This window comes from Microplitis mediator, chromosome 3, assembly GCF_029852145.1.
Source record: "Microplitis mediator isolate UGA2020A chromosome 3, iyMicMedi2.1, whole genome shotgun sequence".
Taxonomy (NCBI): Eukaryota; Metazoa; Arthropoda; class Insecta; order Hymenoptera; family Braconidae; genus Microplitis; species Microplitis mediator.
Window position 1 is genome coordinate 18,920,398 of NC_079971.1, and position 27,017 is coordinate 18,947,414.

The window sequence follows — 27,017 nt, forward strand, 5'->3', positions numbered from 1 at the left end:
CCTCAACCTTGCGGTTCCCATTTTTCTCCGTCTCGTTGCCTTCTGAAACTACACAAGTCATAGTGCCGTGGTCACATGACTAATTATCACTTCGACGCATGTCCGTAAGGGTGAAGTGGGGAAAGAGTCCCGAGGCTAGTCCTACGCCCAAAATTATCGGTCAATCACTTCGATCCTGGATCAATTAGTAATAAGACGCGTAGCTTATTCACTAATGTAATAAACTAGCAATTTACTTGCGATTCTGTTAATACGGGCAATCTACTTGCATTCTTTGTAAATCGGGCAATTAACTTGCGTTACAGTTTGTATTACTAGCAATTTTCTTGCGATCATACTTTACTGTTCTAGTTTATTAATTATTATAAATAAAGTTAGTTTAATTAAATATTACTGTACGATACCGGCGATATACTCGCAACATAAAACTACACTTTGCCATCTACATTATATCTAGCGCTTGCATCTTATTGTAAGTAACTTTTATTATTATGATAAATGGCTGCTGGTAAAAATCGCGAAGACAAAGAGAGATTTGTCTCAATGTATGTATAAAGATTTGCACACGAACAACAAAGAAAAGGCGAATGGGAACAAGCAGCAAGAGATCGAGAATGATTTAAACAAAGAATTTATTAATTTCATTAAATTACTGAACCTGTATAAATTAAAAAAGTTACATTTATAAATAAATAAACCTTTTTTTTTATATCGATATATGTTGTTTTTTATTACTTATAATCTAAAATATACATTTAAGTCTTACATAACTCTAAATATTTATTTTCGTTTCACATTACCTCAAATACATAATAAACTAGTTTTTTTTCTTCACCTGAAATATACATTTTTATGTAACATAGCCTTAAATTTTTCTAAGTTTGACATAACCTCAAATACATAGTATAATAAGTTATAGATATTTTTCTTAACCTTAAATTTTTTTTTATTTTTTACATAACCTTAAATACATAATATAATTAGCTATAGATATTTTTCTTAATCTAACAATATACATTTTAGTCTTAGATTACGATCATAACAGTCTTTTTTGTATGGGTATGCAAAGCAATCCGAAAATCATCAAAAAATATGTAATGTTCCTGACACATATAATACCCTGCAATTTTTTTATCATTTTTTTAATGACCTGGTAGGTTATCCCAAGCACAATCACTTTGCTCGGTTGCAAATCGAAGGATAAATGATTCATCAAGACAGTCACGGATATTCATAAGAAGAAGATTGTTCAATTGATGGTAGAGTGGTTGAATTTTATAATTATGCCAGAACTATCTTTTAAACTCCTGAACAATTTGATATGCACATGAAGAATCCGATTTCTCTAAGTGATAGGCATAGGGTATCGCAAGGAGAAATTTTTTTTTGTCGAAGATTTCCGCTCAAAATATACATGAAGTGCCACCTCTCGTTGCACCTGATCGGTCGGTGAAACAAACCATACCAACTGCCTATAACTGTATACAGGAGGTGCCACCTGATCACACAAAATAGATGTCAATGAGCATCAAAAAAATGTCAAAAGGTGGCCCTAGATAAGCTCAAATGGGTGTTAATTCTCATCAAATCACCGACAGCATCAAACGGATGTCAAGTGGGCCCTAGCTGAGCTCAAAAATAAGTTCGACCGATGAAACAGAACATACCGACTGTCGTACATCGCGATGCCGGTAAAAACAGACATACCCGCACTACCGATTGCAAGTATTAGCACAGTTGGTACAACAGCTTAGCACGGTAAGAAATCGGCCGGTAAAACAGATCTCTACACTGCCGGGTCATCGAACTCTGTCGGCTTAATTTTCTACCCAGTACTTTTTTTAGGGAATACAAGGTAGAATTAATAAAAGAAACTCACACTATTGACTTTTTACTTTGAGGGGTACTTTTTTTATCTTTTTTCCCTTTATAACAATACATTTGGGACGATTTTCTTATCATCAAATTTGGCATCTTTGGGACCCTATACTTTCCATTGACTTTATATACAACGAAAAAAATTATTCGTCATTTCTAAATATTATTTTTTGAGTGAACAACATTACCTTGACAAAATAATGTCACTCATGTTGACTGGAAATTTGTTTATTCTATAAAGTAAGACTATAATAATACTATTTTTGTTTTATCGATTATACATATTTGTCCATCATATACTCAAATGCGTTGTTAGGATATTACATTCTACTACTCAGAAGAATATTTTAGTATAATGACCATGTATGTTGTAGTTGTGCTGATAACCTGTATGAAAAATAAAAAAAAATAATAAGCTGTTAATACGGGGAGTACTCAAGCTGACTCAACGCTAATCTTTTGATTACGTAATCTAATTTTATATTACGTAATTTAATTTTATATTAATCAGTTTATTACATTTTTTAAGAACTACAATGATATAGACTGAAAATGGATCACATAAATTAGCATTAAGTCACTTAAATAAAAGTACCAAAAAATCATACAGATATTAAAAGTCGAGTATCAATTGAAAAAAAATGACAAGCAGTGAACATTGCATGTTGCCTGTGTAATATTTCCATAGAAAACTGTTCCATCTGTAAAATTTATTCTTTTTTAATCGTACAATACATTGTCTTTATTACACAACGCTAAAACAATTATATTGTAGTAAATTTGTATACTTTAGATGTGATTCGGGGATATCGGTAGTACGAAAGTTTAACTTTGTGAACAATGGTTTCCGTTCTTTTCATCTGTAATAAATCAATGAATTTTCAAGTTAAGTAAATACAGTTGGATTCCATTAACTCAGAAGTTAGTCTACGGTGGAGCAGTAATTTCCTGGAAATTTTGACTTATCAAATGCCACTTCTCCTTGAAAGAGTAAACTACAACGCATGCGCTCTGACATCGACATGAATGAGGCATATATAAATATACACAGGTTCATACAAATGTATAGCATCGGGTAGGAGACAACGTAACTCGTAGTAGGAGTCAAGATCGAGAAGAAATTTTGAGTTAATGGAAGTCGACTGTGATAAGATTTTATGACAATTATTTTTGGATACTTACTTCAGCGATGGTTTTTGTAATATAGCTCGTTAAAAGTACAATGGGAATAATATTTCTTATAGTCCACAAGGAATTGACACATATATTAATTATTAACAACTGAAACTGACTATCATAATGTGGATTTGATATTGTCTGTTTATAATTTAAGATCAATGAATACACACCCAATATTATACAGGCGCATTGAAAAAGAATTGCAGGCAAAATGGGTAAAGAATAAAAATCTGATAACTCCCAAGCTATTTCATAGACCGAACGATGAGTTTTACGAATAAAAACAAACTTCTTGATATTGTCAGCATATAAACTATTATTAGAATGTAAAAATTTATGGGGGAGTTTATCAGTTTTGTTGGCTAATAACAGAAGAGATTCATTCAACTTATGAATTTCTTTTCTTAGAAAGTGAATGAAAAGTGCATATTGAATCACAAGACTGTCAATAGTAAATCCTAAAGTGATATGGTAGCTTACATATACAGTATAATTATCCACTTGAACAGACTTTAAATTAAGCAGAAAAGGTATAATAACATGAATTAAAACTACTAATATTTGATATTTATAATCTCGCAATTGATTAAATTGGTTTAGATTTTTCTGAATTTCATTGTCCACACTAATTATTTTATTGACAATCGATACTAAAATTTTTTGTTTGATGCAAAAAATAATTACAATCGTTGTTGAAATACAGTGAACACCTATTTCAATCAGTATCAAGTACAACGTTTGTATATAAGCTGTTTTAAAGTTTAACACATTTTGCCTTTTAGTATATCGAACATAAAGCACTGTTATTACAGAAACAAATGAAATAAAAATATTGTATAATGATCCCGTAATTGAATAAGCAGTATGTACTGTTGATTGATTTTTTTTGTCAGTATTTGATGTCCGTGGAAAAATGAATGTCAATGGAGCCAACCCGAGCACTTTGAAAATTATTATAAGAACTCGCAGGAAATAGAAATTTTGTTGAAAATGTCGTTTTAAACAATTCATTTTTTGTTATAAATTTTTTTTTTTTCTAGTAACAATAGAAACTTTACTACTGACTGAACCACTTACGTTTTTGATATTAATATAAAAGTGTATACAGATCGAGAGTTATTTTGTTTTGTTCTACCTTTTTATCGATTATAATCAGTTTAATGTATTGAAACTATGCTGACGCAGATAATTTATGTACATAGGAAGAAATAATAATATTCCATTTAATTTCTGGAGACCGTGGAAGTCAATTTTTCTAAGTGGTTATAGAATAACAACTGAGAATAAATAATTTTATTTATTTTATAAGATTCGAATTACTCGGGCATAATGGGACACATAAAACATCAAGTAAACAAAAATATTTTACTTCTTTTAAAAAATTCTATAGTCATTGTGAGTTTTGTGACATCATGAAATATCCATTTTTTTTACTTACTGTAGACGTTAGATGTATGAAATCTTCGACATCTTTATCTGCCTTCCTATATTACAATTCATGATTATTTTCCGCGTTATTCCCAAATGGAATGTGTTTACCCTAATCTAGAATTTACCGAATTATATACTTATTATATATTTACATGGAGTAGCTAAATCCCAGTGAACACATGACCTTAATTTGACATTATATATAAGTCAGAGGTATGTAACAATATTTTATGTCAATAGGACATAAAATTGTCTTTCATGTAACCCTAACATGACTAGACATTTGTGGTGTCATTATGACATACTGACATAAAATGTGATTCTCATATGATGTCACATAATAACGTAATCGTTGCATATATCTTTTATGTAATATTTATATCACATTTTTTAGTTTTTTTATTAATTTCTCAGAAACGACTTATACGATCGATTGCAAAATCTATTCAGCTCTAGAACTCAATAAAACGCGTCGATTGCCGGCTTAGCCATCTCAATCGGATCATTCATTCGAGATTTATCGCGGGAGAAAGAAATGGTAAAAAACGGTTTTTTGCGAATATCTTTGAAACAACTAAACTAAACAAATCCAAAATCTGATCAGCTCTAGAAATCAATAAAATGCGTTGATTGCCGCCTCAACTGTCAATTCGTTCGAGAGTTATCGCAGAAGAAAGAAATGGTAAAAAACGGTTTTCTCGAAGACAATGGCATACAAAAGTATTTTCGAGCTCGAAGAGCTCGAAAATGTACCCACAACAATGTTTTCGAGTTCAAGGAGCTCCTTCAGCTCAAAAACAGTGGGAAGTTTTTGGGCTGGCCCGCAGGGCCAACCGATAGACAGATTTTTTTTTTTATTTTTCAAACCTACATAGCCCATGTAAATTCGCAACGCAGTTAGTGCGAGAAATATGTTTGGATTACTGGTAGATTTTGCTACGAATCATAAAATTTCATAGCGAAAAAATAAAAATATCTAATTTTGTCCATAGTAATAATAATATTTTTTTGAAATAAATACAAAATAACGGCAAGCGTAATAGTCACTTTTGTGTCATTATTAATATGTAAACTTAGTAGCTGAGTGAATCGAAAATCGACAGTAATGAAAGAGACGATTAATTTGATATAAATTATTAGCAGTTACGATAAGAATAGATATGATATTATGTTTGGATACAGTTGAATTGGTTTTATTAATCAACATAATTTATAGTGATTATGAATGTATTATTTTTTCGTCGTCAATTAGAGCATTGCCGTAAATTAATCGATGGTGAGTACAGTTTTCAACCAATATTTTAAATATTTTCAATATTATTGTTACAATTCCAGTGATTTGTCATGACGACGAATATTTTAACCGTGTTTATATATAGTGATTTAAAATGGAACACAAGACAATTTTTAATTACAACACAAAGCGGCAGAAATTATGATTGTAATATTTACGTTATAAATCGAGAATTATCAATATATTTCATAACCGTGACGGAACCATGTTTAGAATAAAATAACATAATAATTTTAACATGAAAGTTAAGTGTTCTCATCGATCAAGATAATTAATATTATTAAGCGATGAGTAAATTTTTCCTGGTTTTTTGGGTGTACAAAATAATTCCTTGGAGCAGACGTTTTTTTCATTTTCACAAGATTCTTATAGCAGAACAGTGAGCTATAGATTTTCGCAACATTGTACGATTATTTTTGGAATATACTCTTATACTGAATTAGAATTGCGATGAGAATAAGTTGCATGATATAAGTGAGTGAATAGTATAAGTGGAATAGCTAATAATATGATACACTGTAAAAAATAAGGTACTGACATCAAACTCCCTAAGAGTTTGACAAATTTCATCTTCAGTGAAACCAAATTCGTTTGAACCAACGAAAACTAGTTTGTCTCAAGAAAATCATTTTTATTGAATAAAAATCTCTACTCGATTATGAGAAATTGCTTAAGCGTTTATGTTAAAAGTTTTTAAGTTTGACCGTAATTAAAGCAACATTTGATTGAAAAGTAAAATATATTTTAATTAAATTTTGGATGTACAATCGACGACATTAATTTGTCCCGGATTGTGTTGCCCTCGGCTTGATGAACTTTTCTATTTTAGGACATCTCTTTCGAAACATCTCTAATAAAAATATTTAAATGAAAGATACTTCTAATAAAAAAGTAATCGTTTTTCAGACAAATGCATTCTAAATTTAATGTCTAGAGGATAATCTCTTTAATAAAACAAGACCCAATTTAAATTTCTGTTAAATGAATGATATGTCAAATTAAACAAATATATAACAAAAATGTCGAAAAATAAAATCTCAATTATGCCTAATTTCGTATTATACTTGAGTCCATAAAAGATTTTTAGATCAAATAAAAATTCTGCTTTGGAACATCTCTACCGTAAAAAAATTATATCACAAAAAAAACTGTATCCATACGTTCTTAAGTCGCTCAACGAGAGGCGCTGCTTTTCAGTTCCGAAAAGTAAATTCATTTAAAAAAATTCAAATACGTTCCATCGCGTTCAAATTGAATCTGAATCATTTAAATAGCTTTTTTTTTATTAATTACGATTAAAATTGTGATATATCCCTTGTAGGAAAAAAAATATTGACAACGGGGCCGGTCTTGGCACAATACTGGGCTACCGAGGCTCGGCTTCCCTAGGTTGGTCCAAGATCCGACCAACGTTCAAGTGACGAGCCTTGGTTTTCCAGTCTTGGGCCAAGATTCAGCCAATACTCAAGTGACAAGCCTTGGTTTGCCAGTCTTGGGCCAAGAATCAGCCAATACTCAAGTGACAAGCCTTGGTTTGCCAGTCTTGGAACAAGGTCCAGCCAATACTCAAGGGACAAGCCTTGGTTTGCCAGTCTTGGGCCAAGAATCAGCCAATACTCAAGTGACAAGCCTTGGTTTGCCAGTCTTGGAACAAGGTCCAGCTATTACTCAAGTGACAAGCCTTGGTTTGTCAGTCTTGGGCCAAGATTCAGCCACTTATGTAACAAGCAAGTCTTAGCACAACACTGTCACTCAAGCTTGGCTCGGTGTTATCATTTTGATGCTTAGACAGACTTGGGCCAAGCTTGGATTGCAAGCTTACCCCAGAGTTAATAAGTCTTGCGTCAAGCCTTGGCTAAGCTTTTGGCCTGTTGTTACTTCCTATAAGGAAAAAATATTGCCCACCTCAATTCCGAAAACCAAGGCTTGTTACGTAAGTAGTGGCTGAATCTTGGTCCAAGACTGACAAACCAAGGCTTGTCACTTGAGTAATGGCTGAACCTTGTCCCAAGACTGGCAAACCAAGGCTTGTCAATTAAATGTCTGTTGAATCTTGGCCCAACAAACCAAGGCTTGTCACTTGAGTAATAGCTGGACCTTGTTCCAAGTCTGGCAAACCAAGGCTTTTCACTTGAGCATTGGCTGAATCTTGGCCCAAGACTTGCAAACCAAGGCCTGTCAATTGAGTATTGTCTGAATCTTGGCCCAAGACTGGAAAACCAAGGCTTGTCAATTAAATGTCTGTCGAATCTTGGCCCAACAAACCAAGGCTTTTCACTTGAGTAATAGCTGGACCTTGTTCCAAGACTGGCAAACCAAGACTTTTCACTTGAGTACTGGCTGAATCTTGGCCCAAGACTGGCAAACCGAGGCTTGCCACTTGAGTATTGGCTGAATCTTGGCCCAAGACTGGAAAACCAAGGCTCGTCACTTGAACGTTGGTCGGATCTCGGACCAACCTAGGTAGGCCGAGCCTCGGTAGCCCAGTATTGTGCCAAGACCGGCCCCGTTGTCAATATTTTTTTTCCTACAAGGGAAATATCACACTTTTAATCGCAATTAATAAAAAAAAAACTATTTAAATGATTCAGATTCAATTTAATCGCGATGGAACGTATTTGAATTTTTTTAAATGAATTTACTTTTCGGAACTGAAAAGCAGCGCCTCCCGGTGAGTGACTTAAGAACGTATGGATACAGTTTTTTTTGTGATATAATTTTTTTACGATAGAGATGTTCCAAAGCAGAATTTTTATTTGATCGAAAAATTTTTTATGGACTCAAGTATAATACGAAATTAGGCATGGTTGAGATTTTATTTTTCGACATTGTCGTTATATATTTGTTTAATTTGACAGATTATTTGTTTAACAGAAATTTGAATTGGGTCTTGTTTTATTAAAGAGATTATCCTCTAGATATTAAATTTAGAATGCATTTGTCAGAAAAAAGATTACTTTTATATTAGAAGTATCTTTTATTTAATCATTTTTATTAGAGATGTTGCGAAAGAGATGTTCTAAAATAGAAAAGTTCATCAAGCCGAGGGCAACACAATCCGGGATAAATTAATGTCGTCGATTGTACTTGATTTAAAAAAAAAACTTGTTAACGCAAACTCTTCAACTTTTAGAAATTTAACTGAAACTCTTGAAACGTTTAGTTTGACAACTTCACTTGTTTCAATGAAACAAAAGTAGTTTCCTATAATACCGAACGTGTCGTGTCAACCGACAAGTTTCTTGGGGAGAGAGGGAGAGAATCCGACGAGGTTGTAGGAGTAATTTGACGCACTCACATGAAAACTGAAAAATATTCGACAAGAATATAAATGTATTCGTTACAAAATATTGAATTATATTTGAATGAAAGTCTTTATAATATCGATTAAATAGAAAAATTTATTTATAAAAAGAGTCACATATTTATCTCGTTTAGATCAATGTATAAGCAATTGACTGTATATATCCATTCAATATGAAAACAAATTACTAGAAGCACAACTAAACTAAAAATTTGCGACTGGCTCCGTAGCGTAGCAGTAAAGCGTCTGACTCTCACGCGTAGGGTACTGGGTTCGAATCCTCCGGATACCAATATTTACGATTATTTAAGTTTTCACTAAAAACTGAGTGTGTCAGAATTATTTGTAAAGTATAATATATATAAAATGTAATAATAATGATAATAATATAATGTAATTGTCCCAATACTTGATAAAAAAAAAAAAAAAAACAATAATAATAATAATAAAATTGATATCAAAAATAAAAAAACGCAAAAAAAAAAATTTTTTTGAATTAATTATTGATGAAACAATCAAAGGCAATATTCACTTGATTCGGATTACTGTTTTTTTTTAATCAATGCAATACAGCAATTTGAAATAATTCGATTTTTTATTGAATCAATTACAAGGAGAGTTTCTGCGGACCTAAAAAAATATTACTTTTAACACTAAAATTAATTTGCTTTAATAAAATTATGACTTAACTGAAAATTCTTCATACCTTCAATGACCTTACAAATTACTTTGAGTGAAATTTTCGATTATTTTATGTAAAACGAAAATCATTATTGTATCAACAGCATTCATGACTTGAACTAATTCCTATTTTTTTTTAAATGAAAAAAGTTATTGAGTTATTTCAAATACTATAGAGTTAGTTCAAACCAATCGGGACCTTTCCTCAAGAAACTCTCAGTTGGAGCAAAATAAACTGTCAAACGTAGAGGGCGGTAGACTCAATCGCTTGACGCGCTTGGCTGTATCCAAACGCACGGAGTACTTGAGCCAAACGATTCTGGTTTGATTTCAGGAATCTTTTTTTACAGTGTAGTATTAATCTACTCCAACCAAGAATATTTTCTTGAAATAAGTATAAAAATTCTTAAATCAAGAAAATATTACTTGGTTGGAGTATATTTTTACTATGATTAGACAAATATTTACTCGGGAGGATTCAAACTCGCAGATACTTGAAAACAGTATTTTTTTCTTTCAGTGTACATAGAAAAGTTTGTGCCCACGCTCTCATAATAAAATTTCAGTAGTTTTCTCGTGTTTGGCGAACAAGAAAAAAGCTTATTATATATGGAGATTGATATCAGAAGAAAAAAATTAGTATTCATATAATATTAGAGGGGAAGGGGAAAAATTCAAATTCCGCGCCACATATAGAGTAAAATGCGCAATACGCAAGTTTGATTTAAATTATAGTTATTGATAAAATATTGAAAACAAATGATATGATGAGGAAAATGATGGACCGATACAGATTTAACTAACATAGCGATTTAGAATCGACCCTGCGGGCCAGCCCTAAAACTTCCCGCTGTTTTCGAGTTCTTTGAAAACTCTCGAAAACTTTGTCGTGAATACATTTTCGTTTTGTATGCCGTTCTTTTCGAAAAAAATAGTTTTTTACTATTTTTTCTCCAACGATATCTCTCAAACGAATAAACCGATTGAGACGGTTGAGGTCGCAATCGACGCGTTTTATCAAGTTCTAAAGCTGATCGAATTTTGAATTCGATTTATCGAGTTGTTTTTGAGATATTTCAAAAAAAATAAAAAATAAATTTTTTTTTAATTCTTTCGACAACGGCTTCTCTTGAACGAATGAACCGAATTGTATGGTTGAGGTGGCATTCAACGCGGCTTATAAAGCTCTAGAGCCCAGTCCATTTTGGAATCAATCCATCGAGCACATTAAAAGTTATCCAAAAAAAAACACTTTTGAAAAAATTTTATTTTTGGAATATCTCTGAACAATCCCTACCGATCAAGCTCAATTTTCTTTCAGCTTCAAGATATTGACAAGCCGCGTCGAATGACACCTTAAAGTTCAAAATCGGTTCATCCGTTCAAAAGATACAGGTATTTACATACGTACGTACATACATATATACATACACTCGGATATCATCGTGAAATTAGTCAGAATAGCTTCCTAGGACCTCAAAACGTCGACATCTGATGAAAATTCGATTTTTGCAAATCGGACCGAAACCAATAACTTCCCGAATTTTGAAAATTTACAATTTTCTTAGCGGGAAGTTAAAAAAAATAACAGTTTAATCATGGATGCACTGATAGATGTATTTATTTGATATTAATAAATGTATTTATTTGATATTAATAAAGGTATTTATTTGATATTAATAAATGTATTTATTTGAAACAGTTTTTCAGCATTATTTGGCTGAAATAAGTACTTGTTTGCCTCAAATGTAGATTTATTAATAGTTAATAAATCTCGTATTTGAGTGAACATCTCTGAGATATTTGACTACTGTGCCACTTTATCTTTTTACCCTCGAATGGAATGAGTGTGATTGCAAGTAAAGATATATTATAAAATATTTCATTTTTTTATATATTTGGTATAATAATTTTTATTCTTGTTTAACATAATTGGGTGTATTATTTTCTTCAAAAAAATAAAATTAAACAGTCCTATAAATGATATTTGTTGTTCCGTCGATAACGGAAGTTCTATACTAATTGTCATCATAATAATGTAAGAAATTTAAATTTTACTGAAGTCACCATCTAGCGGTGATTTAATTAACTCCATCTTCAACTTGGATCGCACCACTAACGCGCGCGCTCTTTACAGCGTCGGTTTTCGTTGTGTATCTTTGTCACACTCACGCCTTTAGCTGATATCTGTCTCTCGGGTGTCTAATTTTCCGTTCCGTCGAAACCGCAACCCGGCTTCAACGCGTCGTTTCGTCAGTTGACCACGAGTCTTGCTATCGAGCGCATACGTTGTGAGCAATCTTTAAGTATTCAATTAATTCACTGGAACTAATTAATTATCCATTGCCATTTCTATTCATCGTGTAAAGATAAGTATGTACTAATACGGTCAAAGAATTTTTACTGATTATTTCATTGAATTTCAATCTTATTTCGCAAACTAGTCAGATCGCGCGGTTATTACATCACAGAAAAAGCAAGTTGGAACTTGTTGCACGTTGGTCTCACCCATTTAATCACCAGGTATCTGTTCGTGTTCTCATTAAATATCTAGTTTAATTGTGTTTGAGATTTAATATTAATATTAAATAATAATAACATAAATTATATTTAATATTTAATAACTATTCATATTACATTGATATTCATCCGAGTTAACGAATCTATTCAATTCTCATTGAATATTTGATTTATTCGTGTTTGATATTCTATATCGATATTTTAAATTAATATTTAATGACAATAGCATAAATACTATTTAATATTTAATTTTTATTTGCGTTTCATTGATATTAACTTGCCGTAACTTGACCGAATACATCAAATCTACTTACATTCAAACAAAGGCCTCGCCGCCGTCAATAATCTATCAATATCAATTGATCAGATTTCAATCAAACTTACATTCAATGACTGTCTCTGTCGCAATCAATAATCAAACACTTGACGACTCAAGTGCAAACAATCGAAATATTTCAAATCATCATTCGTTCAATAGTACCACGAACTATCTAATTATCCCTCAGCGGATAATTAGACTATCACTTATTCACATACAGATGTGTATGTTCTCTTACAATCGGTTCTGTAACAGTTCAACCGCGGACAGTTCAACCGCGACAGTGACTACATGAAATCATGTATAAATGATTGCACAGTAACAGAAAAAATTATTTACTCAAAAATAAGCCGATACACAAGCTTGTTATCGTTTTGTGCCCTTTTTTCATGGGTTTTGTGTGTGTTGATTCGCGGTTGAACTGTCGCGGTTGAACTGTCCGCGGTTGAGTGGTCGTGGCACCCTTACAATCATCTCAATCTAGGGATGTATGATATCGCAAAAAAGATCGATTTTCAAAAATCAAATTGAAGTTACAATAAAGAATCGATTCTAGAAAAAATCAATCGTTCTAGTTTTTCTTTTTTTGGTAACATGGTCAAGACTTTAGCTTTCCCTTGAATCAACTCGGTGATTTCGTATCGACTAGGAATCTGATAGTGAGGACAAATTGTCGTCAATAACATTTTTAAACCCTGTTTCTCAGTAGCCATGCACGGTAAATCGTCTTTAACAATCATAAATATTAAAGTATTTGTGATTCTTTCATGTTGGGTTTCGCCACCTACAGAAAAACATTATTGATATCATTTAAAACTTATAATAAAATTAACATTTTATAATTAAATAAAAATATCAATAACTAACTTTTAAATGAAGACATCCGATTGAAACTCACATCAATTCTCTGCTGCTCGGATTTAAGTATTTTCGATTGAATGTTTAAATCTTTTTTATTGTTGTTGACTTGAACTGGACCCTAAAAAAATTTTTTTTTTTTCAGTACAATTTCGATAAAAGTAAGATAATAATATTGGAATTAAAATAGTATAAAAATTACCTTAGAACCATCGTTTACGTTAAGATCAACAAAGATACTAGTGTAGCTGTCATAATGTGATCTTTTTAAATGATTTTTCAAATTAGTCATGTTACCAGGAGCTGCAACATTTTTTGTGCATAATTTACATTCTCCTCCTTTTGGAGTTTTAATAAAAAAGCTTCAAACCGTAGATTTTTTCTTCCTCGGATTTTTAACTATTTTTCTAAAAAATATCATTACAGTCGACTCTGTCTAAAGGTTCTCTGCCTAAAGGTTCCCGCTGTCTATAGGTTCCAGGATACATTGCTTAAAGGTTCCCGGATATTCCCCCGCCCGCTTTCTCGAGTGACGAATCACAATTCAGTTTTCGAGCGCTAACTTTAAATGCACGTTTTTTTGAGGTTATGTTTACTGCGCAATGTGTTCGTTTTAGCGTGCGCCTCGGCGCTCGAGGGGAATATATTGTAGGGGAAGTGCTGATGGTGGGGAGGGAACCTTTAGGCAATGGTCCTGTCCCGACGTGGAACCTTTAGACAGAGTCGACTGTATCATTAAACTATTGAAAAAATAAAAAAGTAATCGCTAAAAAATTTGAAAAGTAATAAATATAATTAATACCCAGGATTTTAATTTTTTGAGCTTAGTTTTGTAGACTCCCTTTCAGGTTGACTTTGAGAACTTGACTTTTTGCCTATTCGCTCCGTGCGAAGTCATGGTAGGGGAAACCAAATCGACGCCATCGGATAATTCCGGTACTATGGGAGGATATTTTATTTTTCTGGCGGATTAAATACACTTGTTAATTTTTATTTATTATTTTTTTTTAATTAAAAAAAATGAAATGAGCCATCTAAGTTGTTGTGTTGTAAACTGCAAACATTCGAGCAAAAAAATGATTGCAAATTTCGAAGAAAAAAATGGATAGCTGCGATAAGAAGGGAAACGTAAGTACTACAGAGCAAAGAAGGTTTTCTTTGCGCAAGAAAAATTTTGCATTGTGAAATAAAAACAAAAATTTTCTTACGACTAGAAAAAATTACTTCGCGTAAGACATTTTTTTTCGCTCCAAAAATATTTTTCTTGGCTCAAGAAAATTTTTCCTCACCCCAAGAAAATTTTCGGTTTTAATTCATAATGCAAAATTTGTTAGGGCAAGTAAAAATTTTCTTGGAGCGACTAAAAAATTTTTGGGTCAAGACATCCTTTTTTTTTGTGTAACATAACATAACCTTTTCAGTCATGAAAGTGACAATAAAAATTGCAGACATGAGAAAATTAAGAGGTTTTTTTAAAAACATTTTATTATTATTTTTAAATAATAATTAAGAAAATTTGCATTTTGGGGTGTTCAACATTTTTTTTATGTATAATACAACCATTTTATTCATTTATTTACTTAATACTTTAAAAAATCGTCCGATGTCTGTGACCGTTCTTATAATTAGTTCCATATATTATTTGAAACTAAATATAAAGAAAATAAAAATTTATTTTATAAATATAAAAGAATTTAGTAGAAAAAATATTATTATTTGTTATTTAAGAAATTTTTACTTTGTATGATTGTTTTGCTAAGCTTTGACAGTTATAAAACCAAATTTTCACTGAGTTTTAAGTATTTTATTTGGTATTTATTTATTAATCATACTTAGTTTTTGTTAGCTAAATTGATAACAATATATACTAAGAATTTATTAAACGTTTCACTTGCTTTTTATATTCATAGAATTTTTTTAAGATAAAAATTATAATTTATAACGCAAACTCCTATCAAATTGTATGTTCAATGTACTTCAATATCCTCCTTTAGTTCATATTGTAACGAATGTGAAACTGATCTTTAAAATATTTGAATAGCTAGAAAACAAATGCCTTCTTCTCTTGTTTTATAGATACGCGACAAAAGTCAGTCAGTCTTATATTGACAGTTTAACAGCAAACATTGTATCTCAATAAACTATATTGCTCTCTCTTGCTTTCTTTACTGCTGTTAATTGTGGTGTTGTTATTTATAATTTAAGTGTGTTATCATTGTAGTGTATAAGTGATATTAATTTAAGATACCAATCACTACAATATATTACCGGGCGCTGCTCTCGCGCACAGAGCGAATTGATATCTGAATGTCATTGTTTAATAAAACGCCGTTACTGCTTAACTTTTCTATAAAAATTAATTATTTTTGTCAAATTATTGTTTATGTTATTATTTATTTAATTACTAATTACCTTTATCCGTCTCATTTTTGTCAGAATTATCTTTTGTTTGGCGTGAGTCATCTGCGGAGTCACTAGATTTGTTAATTGGTTTACTAAAATTAATAATTATAATAATGAATAATTAAGTAATTTAGCTTTTCATCATTTCATGTATCTCATATTTATTCAACGAATTATGGAGGAAATACTTACAAATCCAGACCATTTTTACTTATGTAAATAGAATCAATTCCTTGATCAGGAGTATCGATTTCTCCTTCGGTATTTTGGTCCCATAGAAAAGCCCGAGCATGATCTATATTACTAAATAAATAAGAATTTGTTATTTAAGTTATGGAATATATTAAAATATGCCTCTGTGACGGATGGATGACAAGTAACAAAACATACCTTGTTATTGAAATATAATTTCGAAAATTAATCCCTTCTACACACCAACAATCCTCATCTTGGTTAAATGAAAAGAAAATTTGAAATGATCTTTCGGAAGACGGCACTGAAAATAAAAATTAAATTGATTTCACAAAAAAAAATTTCATAAAACGTCTCCTAGTTCAAGTATTAATTAATTTTTTATTTGCATGCACTTTTTAATTATTCCATCTATTATTTTATTATATTATTTTTTAAATTAAATATCAATTGAATTTAAATAAACTTATTCAATAGTTACAAGCTTTAAAACACCTCATTATTAATAAACTTATAAACAACAATGAATGGTTTAGGGCTTCACTCAAGATCGAGATTGTATTGGTCTTGTCTTGACCTCGTCTCGATTTGTCAAGACAAGACCAAGACGATATTATAGATCGCAATTCAAGACCAAGACCAATATCATTAAAAACATCTCGCTAAGTCTTGACAAGACATAAAAAAATAAGTATAAGTATATGAGAATTACTCGTAATCAGACTCCATGCTTTCAGAAAGATTATTAATTAATTATAATAATGTTTATTGGGTTAAAAAGTTAAAACATTTTAGAAGTAATTGAAGCGATCAAGTATATTTATATAAGATTTAAAAAATAATAAATTTTTCCTTTATTGAAAAAAAAATTCTCAACTGTGTGTTGTATTATGACTGATATTAAGAAAATTTCAGGTTATTCAAGACCAAGACGAGATCTTGACGAGACAATACAAGACAATATTATTAATAACTTATTTTTCGAAATCGATGCAAGACTTACATTTTGAAGTCAAGATCAAGACGAGATCAAAGCTTTCGAGATCAAGACAAGACTTTCCCAATCTTGTCTTGTCTCGGCTCGAGTGAAGCCCTAGAATGGTTCTGTTATTATATTTGTTATTAAAAACAATAGTATATTGTGAACCAAGGGAAGAAAGTAAGTCATTCCAACCCGCATGAAAATTGTCACCCGAGCCGAAGGCGAGGGTGACAAACATGCGGGTTGAGATGACTTACTTTCTTCTCGTGGTGCACATACTTTTTTTCATCATACCAGGGCCGAAAGTTCGTTGATGTAAAGAAACATCAGGAAATGTATGGTTATAATAAAGACAAAAAAAAATTATGATTTCAATTATTTTTTGCCCCGGTTAAAAATAATTTCAATAAGTTTGCGCATATGTCAATTTTTTTCTTTTATAATAAAATAATAAATACATGTAGCCTGGTAATAAATAGATGTTGCCTGGTAACAATCTATAACAATCTTGACATTTATTATTTAGCTTGAGAATTTTTACAATTTCAAAAAATTAATTATAATTCGATAAAAAATAAATTAAATAAAAATAAATAATAAAACAGCTCGATAATGAAAAAAATGTAATACCGGATGCAATAAAAACAATGATTTCGAGTGACGTTGTAAAATTCGAAAAATGTAAAATTAGTAATCTTACAATTAATAATTATTATTATGTTAAAAAAGACGAGAAAGAATAAGATTATGATGAACTTATTATCGTTGCCATTTTTTTATTTTTATCAATTTATTAAAAGTAACTTAATGTCTAGTGTTTCTTGATTACGTATTTTACTTATGTTATTGATTATACTTATTTTACTCTAATTAATTAATAAAAATTATAATTATACTTTTTGTTTTTCGATAAAATAAATAAAGTCTTTAAATGATTATGTTTTAATTTTTAACAAGTATTTTCATTTAAATTCTTAGTTATCAGAATTTTATTTCAATTACAGATAAATTAAAAAGTATGTACATGATAGAAAGTGAGTAAGTCAACCTAATTTAATTTTCAAAATTATTTAACTGAATTGTTTGACATAGATCTTTAAACAAAATAATTTTTTATATTAATTTATTTATAAATATACTTCACTATAAAAATATCATAATACTGAGGAATTACAATACCATCAAATTTAATTTTACTTTACATATGATATTGTAAACAAGTTCGTCACAAATTAGTTTGGGTTAGGTTGAACGTGTCAATGAAGTTTGACAGCCGGGAAAAAATATAACTTTTTTTTTTATATTTAGCTGGGAATAAATATAGCGATTGTTTTTTTTTTTTTTAATTTTATTAGTCGGGCTAGAATGTACCACTTTCATCCCGCAAATTAGGGATAGAATACGAACTTTCGGCATCGGTATGATAAAAAAGACAATTTTTAAATTTTAAACTTAACGATCGCATCGCCGTAACTACTTACCAATGCTTATACTATATCTATATATTTTTTTTTATTTGTCGCGGGCTTACTGCGTAACTGAGTACTAAGCTTCCCCAGGGAAAGACTTACCTTTCTCAGAATGTGTCTGTGACTGCATAAGCATCGTTCGTTCTTCTTTTTTTCGGGGGCAACTGTATACAATATTATTTTCTAACCAGATTTAATTCAAAGTATCTCGTTTGTTAAATTTGATTTTTCATTTTCTGCGGTACATCATGGCACAGCAGGGTGAAATCAAAGTTTCCGAAGTCCCGCGTAAGTGCTCCACTTTATTTAAAATAATAGTTTTTGTAAATCAATGAAATCGATTTGATAATTTTTCTAAAGTATAAGTTATAATTTAACAACTGTGTATTGTGCAGATCAATCTGGTGAAAGAAAATGTTTTTTACTTTCAAATTGAGTAAGATGCTGCTCATAAAGTGGAAAATCTGGATTTTATAACTTATTTAAATATTAAACGTAAGAAAAAAGTAAAAATAAAAGTAAATATGAATTAATGTTTAGCCGTTTTATTGTAATAATTTTAATTATATTTATGATGTAGATGACGATAATTATGCTTTATTGTTCATTCTCAATCTCATCGAGACGGGGGATTATCCACCCTGGCGGTTTTGAATCACCCTGGGAGTGGAAACACGGTGGAATCACAGTGGATCCAGGGTGGTTACACGGTGGGTTTATGTTATTTTACCACCGTGTATACACGGTGTTTCCACGATGGTTGCACGGTGTACCCACCGTGATTCCACGGTGTATTCACCGAGATTCCACGGTGATTACGCGGTGTACGTGGAATCACGGTTGGTACACCGTGTAACCACCGTCGAATCACGGTAATAAAATGACAAAAAACCCACCGTGTGACCGCCGTGGATCCACCGTGATTCCACCGTGTTTCCAGGGTGATTCAAAACCGCCAGGGCAGTGACATCAAGCGAGTTTTCTTTGATTTTCAAAAGTATCGATTGTATCGATTTCGAAATTAAAAACTAATTTTGATTGTCATTATAAAAATGATTAATAAAAACTCAATATTTTAATCAGAGAATTTTTACTTAAATAAAAAAAAATTTTATTTCTTAAACTAGAATAAAGTTTGGATTTAAAAATTCCCGGTCATCCGCCATCTTGTTTTCAGTCGATCAATCTTCAACTGAAAGAATCGATCTCGCGAATTGTTATCACGGAAAGAATCGATTAAAATTATCGAACCATCACCACAAATGAATCGATTCTAGTGAGAATCGATCTTGAATCATACATCCCTATCGATCTAATATCGAGCTAATTACGATGACTCAGCATCGCGTAATCTTTAACTGTATACTTTCTCACGTATATTGCATACACCTACATATCCACAGACACACATACATCCATACATCCAATACCTTGTGTTAATTATTTAACAAGTTACTATCATTATCATTATCTCAATCTTCTTACTCTTTCTCATTGTACTTCGTCAAAGGATTTTATGCCGTAGTGCTTTCCTTACTTTTTTGGGTAAAAATATATTCTTCATTCTGCTATACCCAAAACCACGAACTTCTTTATACTATACCTATCTTATCCTATCCATCCTTATAATTATTCAAGTTAATTTAGATTATTCATTTAATTTAATTTACAGGTAAATTTAGATGTAAATAAAAAATGAACAATAATAAATAAAGGAAACATTTTCATGCTAACATTTGTCATAATTATACTTAATTAACTTCATATGTCATTTCTTTCCATTTAAATAAGCCATTTATTAACTATTAAGAAATATTTATTCGACTCAAATAAATCTCATTTAATGAATCATTTTTTAACTATTAATAAATAGTTATTTGGTTAAGCTTTCGAATAAATCATTTATTAATTACTCATAAATCTTATTTTGCTCAAATAAATACTCCTATCAGTGTGAGGTTTCAAATAGTAAAGTTTATTATAGTCGTCCTGGGGAAGAAGTCGTCCTAAAATAGATAGTGGGGGTATAGAAAATACGTGCTAACTAATGGTAGCGGGAGGACGACTTTTTCGCCGGGATTATACTATATGGATTTATGTCAATGAGATATACGTTGTTAAGAATGATTGTATGATAACGAAGGTTCGAGTATAGGTAAGGGTAAAGTGGCTGGAAACAGTATTTTCAACTTAGTTCAAGTAAACTGATTATAAATTAGAATCAATTTACAGTAAATTATATTACATTTCAAGTCAAGGATAACTGGACTTGATGAACAAAAACGTTATCAATATCACAGGTGAATATGACAGACAATTAATTTAGTGGAGATAACAAATTTGAATAAGTTAACTTTCGTTTTAAAAAATTTGGTGGCCCTGAGAAGGGCCGTTTTGTTTATGTGGAGATGGGAAAGTAATTTAAGAACTGCTTTTTTCGGTTTTCTTGGGCAATAAGACAGCTTGGATGTTGGGCAAAACTCCACCTTGAGCGATGGTAACTCCAGAAAGAAGTTTATTCAACTCTTCATCGTTACGGATAGCCAGTTGGAGATGACGTGGAATGATACGAGTCTTCTTGTTATCACGAGCAGCGTTACCTGCCAACTCGAGTACTTCAGCAGCGAGGTATTCCATAACAGCTGCTAAGTACACCGGAGCCCCAGCTCCAACACGTTCAGCGTAGTTACCTTTACGTAACATACGATGGATACGACCAACTGGGAACTGAAGTCCAGCACGGCTTGAACGAGTCTTTGACTTTCCCTTTACTTTACCACCTTTACCGCGACCAGACATGATTGTAAGTTAAAGCGAACGGAACACGTAATTTACTCAAGAGCGTCAGAGACGAATTATGCTTTTGGCAGCAAAAGTCACTGTATTTCGAAATTTTACGTCGGTTACTGCGAGCCACTCACAGTGAAGGAATTATCCCCTCCATTGATACTCTTTTTTGATTCGATCGCAGGTTCCGACGCCATTAATATTGTTATTATTCTGTTTCGGTACCTGCGATCCAATGGGATTACGTGTATCCCCTCCACCCAATGGTACGCAATATCATTGGTCCGATCATACCAATGCGTTAGCTCTTAAAAAAGAAACGTAAAGTTGGCAAATTCACATTTTGACTACAGTCTTGAACTAGTGTTAAATCAGTGATCATCATGCCTCCTAAAACAAGTGGCAAAGCTGTTAAAAAGTCGGGCAAGGCCCAGAAAAACATCACTAAGTCCGACAAAAAAGGACGCAAGAAGAAGCGTAAGGAAAGTTACGCCATCTACATCTATAAAGTCTTGAAACAAGTTCATCCTGACACTGGAGTTTCCAGTAAAGCCATGAGTATCATGAACAGTTTCGTCAACGACATCTTTGAGCGTATCGCAGCTGAGGCGTCCAGACTTGCGCATTACAACAAACGTTCCACCATCACCTCCCGGGAAATTCAAACTGCAGTGCGTCTATTATTGCCCGGTGAATTGGCAAAGCACGCCGTCAGTGAAGGAACCAAAGCCGTCACAAAGTACACCAGCTCTAAATAAACTTTCTAATCCCTCAATTAACCAAACGGCCCTTTTCAGGGCCACCAAATTTTTCAAAACGTATATTTCATTCAAGTTTTCAATTAGCATTCAAACAACAAGTCGACATTTTATTGGCGTTATCAAATTATCTTAAAGAGAGTAAAATAGGTAACTCTTAAATGAGCCACTTTCATAGATAAAAACTCAAACCAGTAAATAAAACATTTCATTCGATGAGTCAAGTTATTGTTCATCGAATGAAATACTTCTCGTTCGGAAATTTCAGTTTATATCTGAGAATGGTTCATTCGAAGTCGAGATTTGCTAATGAAAGTGCAACAAGGATCGTTTCATTTGTTCACATGTGTGTGAGAAAGAGAATAGATGGCATACCCTCTTAAATAAACAAATTTTTTAAATTATCTCCCACCATATCTGAATGATCATAATTAAGGTCTGATACAGAATCTAAGCTATACAGTTCCATAAGTACTGCACATTAATTGAAAAGTAAATTGTAACTTTAATTCAGAGGCTCCCATATAACAATCTTTTTCAATTCTTGAGCAAGTTTGCTCTCAACATCGATATGTGCTAGTGTCTTTTTCTACGTATGTGTCTTGCTGCAGACACTTGTGACCAGATATAAATTGCAAGCCTAGTGAAAGCCTTACATAAGAAATTCGTGCCAGATTATAACTTAATTCTGGAGGAAGACTATGGTTGAAAATAGTGGCGCATGGCTTGCTCAAGGCTCAAAACTGACCTTGAGCCTTGAGCAAATCTTGAGCAAGCCATGCGTAAGTACTTACTGTAAGTTAGACTGGTGCAAGAAATGCGTCAAACACTTTTTCACTGTACCATGTTCAAAATATCTTTAAAATTCTTGCGTACGATACCATGACCAAGACATACACGAATCTTGACATAAGTTTTTTGATACACGATCTTGCGAAAAACATATACGCAGAAGAAGACACTAGCAGCTTAGGGTCTTGCTCAAAATACTAACTCCAGAATATTGCTCAAACATATTACTAAGGTTAGAAATCCCATAGCGATTTTCGACAGCCCACAAATTATTTATAGCAACTTTTCAAATCAATTTCCAAATTTAAAACATTTCTTACAATATAATTAAGCATGTAATTTAGTTTAGTTAATAACTCTTTGCCTTTTTGAATGCATCTATTTTATAGCTCATTTCTTTAAAATAAAATGATCATATATAATTGAATAATTCCTAACCACACATACACGGTAAAAAATAATTAATAGGTGCTGCACCAGGACGCAGTCCTGTGGGAGCAACAGGACACATCCTGTAGAAGCCACAGGACAAAATCCTGTTGCAGCACCTATTTATTTTTTTCTGTGTACAATTCATTATATCTTATTTATGATTATATAAAAAACCATCATAAATATTAATATATAATTACAGTGGACCATTTTCTATGCATAATTAGATATTAATTACACCTAATTGTATTCATTTTTAACTTCCCGCTAAGAAAATTGTAAATTTTCCAAAATTCGGGAAGTTATTGGTTTCGGTCCGATTTACGAAAATCGAATTTCCATCAGATGTCGACGTTTCGAGGTCCTAGGAAGCTATCCTGACTAATTTCACGATGATGTCCGAGTGTATGTATGTGTGTACGTACGTACGTACGTATGTATGTATGTATGTAAATATTCATAACTCTTGAACGGATGAACCGATTTTGATCGTTAAGGTGTCATTCGACGCGGCTTGTTAATGTCTTGAGGCCGTAAGAATTTGAACTTAATCGGTAGGGTGCGTTCAGAGATATTTCGAAAATAAAATTTTTTCAAAAATGTTTTATTTGGATAACTTTTAATTTGCTCGATGGATTGATTCCAAAATCTAATCAGCTCTAAAACTCTATAAGCCGCGTCGAATGCCACCTCAACCATCGAAATCGGTTCATTCGTTCAAGAGAAACCGTTGACGAAAGAATTCAAAAAAATTTTTTTTTTTGGTTTTTTCGAAATTTCTCAAAAACGACTCGATAAATCGATTTCAAAATTTGATCAGCTTTAGAACTTGATAAAACACGTCGATTGCCGCCTCAACCATCAAAATCGGTTAATTCGTTCGCGAGATATCGTGGGAGAAAGAAATGCTAAAAAATGGTTTTTTACAAAACAACGGCATACAAAAGTATTTGCGAGCTCGAAGAGCTCGAAAATGTATTCACAATAATGTTTTCGAGCTCAACGAGCTCGAAAACAGCGGGAAGTTTTGGGGCTGGCCCGCAGGGTCAACTGACAGACCGATTTTTTTTTCCTGGGATAACAACAAATTTCGTAAAGTTTGCGAGTTAACGGACACTTGTATTTTAAGGAACACGAATTCCGTAAAATGAACATGTGGCACCTGAAATGATAAATTCATTGAAATTTTAGAGTCAAAAAAGTATAAGAAAAATTATTGGTGTTTTATTGTTGCATTTAATTTCAGGAAATAATAAATTTTCTAATTGACTATATTTATAGCTAAATATATTTTTATAAATCATAAAAAATGTACCCTATAACTATCAGCACTGAATTTCAATTATTTTGAATGGTCAAACAATTTCTAAGGTAAATTAGATCACGAGAAAGGTGGAATATAACAAAAAATTACTATAGAATTCTTCAGGCAAATGTATTAGCATGATTAGGCAGTGTTTTATTGAAAGCAGAGCGTGTATATCGTTGAGAAATTGGGTTGAATATGGCATTTAATTTTATTTTAAATTATATTCAATAAAATAGGTGAGAAACGAGTTTAATTTTCTTAGTTTGAAAAATTTGGTGGCCCTGAAAAGGGCCGTTTGGTTTATAAGTCTTATATGTCAAGATAACTCAAGCACGTTCTCCTCGGATACGACGAGCCAGCTGGATGTCCTTGGGCATGATGGTGACACGCTTGGCGTGAATGGCGCAGAGGTTGGTATCTTCGAAAAGACCAACCAAGTAGGCTTCACTGGCTTCCTGAAGGGCCATCACAGCAGAGCTTTGGAATCTCAGGTCAGTTTTAAAATCCTGAGCGATTTCACGCACTAAACGTTGGAAAGGTAATTTACGGATGAGGAGTTCGGTGCTCTTCTGGTAACGACGGATCTCACGGAGAGCGACTGTTCCGGGCCGGTAACGATGTGGCTTCTTGACTCCACCAGTGGCTGGCGCGCTCTTACGGGCAGCCTTGGTAGCCAGTTGTTTACGTGGAGCCTTTCCACCAGTCGACTTACGAGCAGTTTGCTTAGTACGAGCCATGATAAGCTAGTTAATCTCCGAATAAACGTAGTATAACGTTCAGAAACTTAGAGTAGAATGAGTTTCCGGAGCCGAAAATCGCCTTTTTATCAAATCGCAGAGCAGGTGGAGCATAATTCGTTTGTTTATTCGGTGGAAAGGGTAATTTAACATCACTCCGATTGGTTTATTTCTGAGAGTGGGAGAAAAATGCATTGCCACTCTGATTCGTTCAATTCGAGCGGTGGGAGTGAATCTAAGAGTGTCTTTATAACCAGGCTCAAAATCGGTTTTGGAGCATTCTCAGTCTAACTGTTCAAGTGTTCACTTCTCTAAAAGTTAACTTGTAATCATGACTGGTCGTGGTAAGGGAGGAAAAGGATTGGGAAAAGGAGGAGCCAAGCGGCATCGTAAAGTTCTTCGTGATAACATCCAGGGTATCACTAAACCAGCTATCCGTCGTCTGGCTCGTCGTGGTGGAGTTAAGCGTATCTCTGGTCTGATCTACGAAGAAACCCGTGGAGTTCTCAAGGTCTTCCTTGAAAACGTTATCCGTGACGCAGTCACCTACACTGAGCACGCCAAGCGGAAGACAGTCACCGCCATGGACGTTGTCTATGCTCTGAAGCGTCAAGGCCGTACTCTTTACGGTTTTGGAGGTTAATTTCATCATTCGACTCAGCAAATATTAAACAAAACGGCCCTTTTCAGGGCCACCAAATCTTTTATACGCAAAAAATTACTCAAGTCTTATTCCATGTATCAAAATATCAATAATATCATCTACTAAAGAAAAAAATAGTTTGTTATCCATCCGATCTATCTAACGCTATTCATTTTATGAAACCAATTCATTTATTTTTACACGATAATATATCTGCCCATAACGTTATCAAATATCTAAAGATACAGTCAATTTTTATTTGATCGGAATGTATATTAAACACTACATTTACAACAATTGGTTAAAAAAGGTAAAACCGTCATTACCTAACATTACATCATAAAAATTATTAACCCTGATGGGCACACCTTGCTTAGCAAATTCTGCAGTGAAACATTTTCGGTTAACTTAACGACAAGTTTCTGGCAAGCTTGGCTGGATAATACATTCCTTTAAGTTGGCTTCAGAATACGGCAGTAGCTTGTAGTTAATTTACGGTTAGGTTGGCTATTAGGGAATTATCAGTCTTTTAGTAAAATCCGAAATTCATTTTTTGTTTGATGTATTTCATTTACATCAACAGTAATTGTGTACTCCATGTAGATTCTTATCATATGCCAAGACGAAATTAAAGTCTTATAATGAGATCCATTATTTAAAAGGATTTATTTTTAGGTCATTCTGCCCGCGCAAATTTGAATCACGGTGGAAACACCGTGGAAGTGTAAACACCGTGGATACACGGTGGGTTTGTTCTATTTCACCACCGGGTATACACAGTGTATCCACTGTGATTACATGGTGTATCCACCGTGATTCCACGGTGGATACACTGCGTAATCACAGTGGTAAAATGGAACTCTATTCGTCCGATTTTCAGAGGTTAATCTTACGTTATTCTAGTAACGGACCATAAACTGAATTTTCTTAAGAGAAAAATTTTTTACTTATTATCAATTTGATAAACAATGCTGCTTGAACGACGTTTGATAATTGTAGATAATAAGCTAGTGATAACCAATTGCAGCAACTTCTCCCCAAGTTGGACG

General features: G+C 32.5%; 5 protein-coding genes and 1 long non-coding RNA gene across 6 annotated transcripts; 2 read left to right on the forward strand and 4 right to left on the reverse strand.

The window, feature by feature from the left end:
* Positions 1–13,139: 13,139 nt before the first annotated feature.
* Positions 13,140–13,795, reverse strand: LOC130665960 (uncharacterized). Its single transcript, XM_057466592.1, has 3 exons — positions 13,667–13,795; positions 13,474–13,585; positions 13,140–13,390 (listed from the first exon to the last, which is right to left on the reverse strand). The coding sequence occupies exons 1-3, from the start codon at positions 13,754–13,756 to the stop codon at positions 13,140–13,142; spliced, it is 453 nt and encodes a 150-aa protein (XP_057322575.1). The 5' UTR covers positions 13,757–13,795.
* Positions 13,796–15,225: 1,430 nt separating this feature from the next.
* Positions 15,226–16,354, reverse strand: LOC130665624 (uncharacterized). Its single transcript, XR_008989564.1, has 4 exons — positions 16,258–16,354; positions 16,060–16,170; positions 15,877–15,959; positions 15,226–15,811 (listed from the first exon to the last, which is right to left on the reverse strand). It is a non-coding gene; the product is annotated as an uncharacterized LOC130665624 (long non-coding RNA).
* Positions 16,355–20,526: 4,172 nt separating this feature from the next.
* LOC130665615 (histone H2A) lies at positions 20,527–21,351 on the reverse strand. Its single transcript, XM_057466074.1, has one exon. It carries the CDS (start codon positions 21,307–21,309, stop codon positions 20,932–20,934), a length of 378 nt encoding a protein of 125 aa, XP_057322057.1. The 5' UTR covers positions 21,310–21,351; the 3' UTR covers positions 20,527–20,931.
* A 329-nt stretch (positions 21,352–21,680) lies between these two features.
* On the forward strand, positions 21,681–22,094 carry LOC130665618 (histone H2B). The gene has a single exon (XM_057466078.1). The coding sequence runs from the start codon at positions 21,681–21,683 to the stop codon at positions 22,053–22,055; it is 375 nt and encodes a 124-aa protein (XP_057322061.1). The 3' UTR covers positions 22,056–22,094.
* Positions 22,095–24,914: 2,820 nt separating this feature from the next.
* On the reverse strand, positions 24,915–25,363 carry LOC130665610 (histone H3). The gene has a single exon (XM_057466069.1). The coding sequence runs from the start codon at positions 25,323–25,325 to the stop codon at positions 24,915–24,917; it is 411 nt and encodes a 136-aa protein (XP_057322052.1). The 5' UTR covers positions 25,326–25,363.
* A 172-nt stretch (positions 25,364–25,535) lies between these two features.
* LOC130665621 (histone H4) lies at positions 25,536–26,057 on the forward strand. Its single transcript, XM_057466081.1, has one exon. The coding sequence runs from the start codon at positions 25,657–25,659 to the stop codon at positions 25,966–25,968; it is 312 nt and encodes a 103-aa protein (XP_057322064.1). The 5' UTR covers positions 25,536–25,656; the 3' UTR covers positions 25,969–26,057.
* The last annotated feature ends 960 nt before the right edge of the window (positions 26,058–27,017 follow it).

Bases quoted from the DNA above. Each gene is read 5' to 3' on its own strand.
- LOC130665960 (XM_057466592.1), bottom strand. From the start codon at position 13,756: ATGACTAATTTGAAAAATCATTTAAAAAGATCACATTATGACAGCTAC. The intron at 13,586-13,666 runs GTAATTTTTATA...AAATTTTTTTAG, and splicing joins ACGTAAACGATGGTTCTAAG to GGTCCAGTTCAAGTCAACAA. The intron at 13,391-13,473 runs GTTAGTTATTGA...GTTTTTCTGTAG, and splicing joins TCGGATGTCTTCATTTAAAA to GTGGCGAAACCCAACATGAA.
- LOC130665615 (XM_057466074.1), bottom strand. From the start codon at position 21,309: ATGTCTGGTCGCGGTAAAGGTGGTAAAGTAAAGGGAAAGTCAAAGACT.
- LOC130665618 (XM_057466078.1), top strand. From the start codon at position 21,681: ATGCCTCCTAAAACAAGTGGCAAAGCTGTTAAAAAGTCGGGCAAGGCC.
- LOC130665610 (XM_057466069.1), bottom strand. From the start codon at position 25,325: ATGGCTCGTACTAAGCAAACTGCTCGTAAGTCGACTGGTGGAAAGGCT.
- LOC130665621 (XM_057466081.1), top strand. From the start codon at position 25,657: ATGACTGGTCGTGGTAAGGGAGGAAAAGGATTGGGAAAAGGAGGAGCC.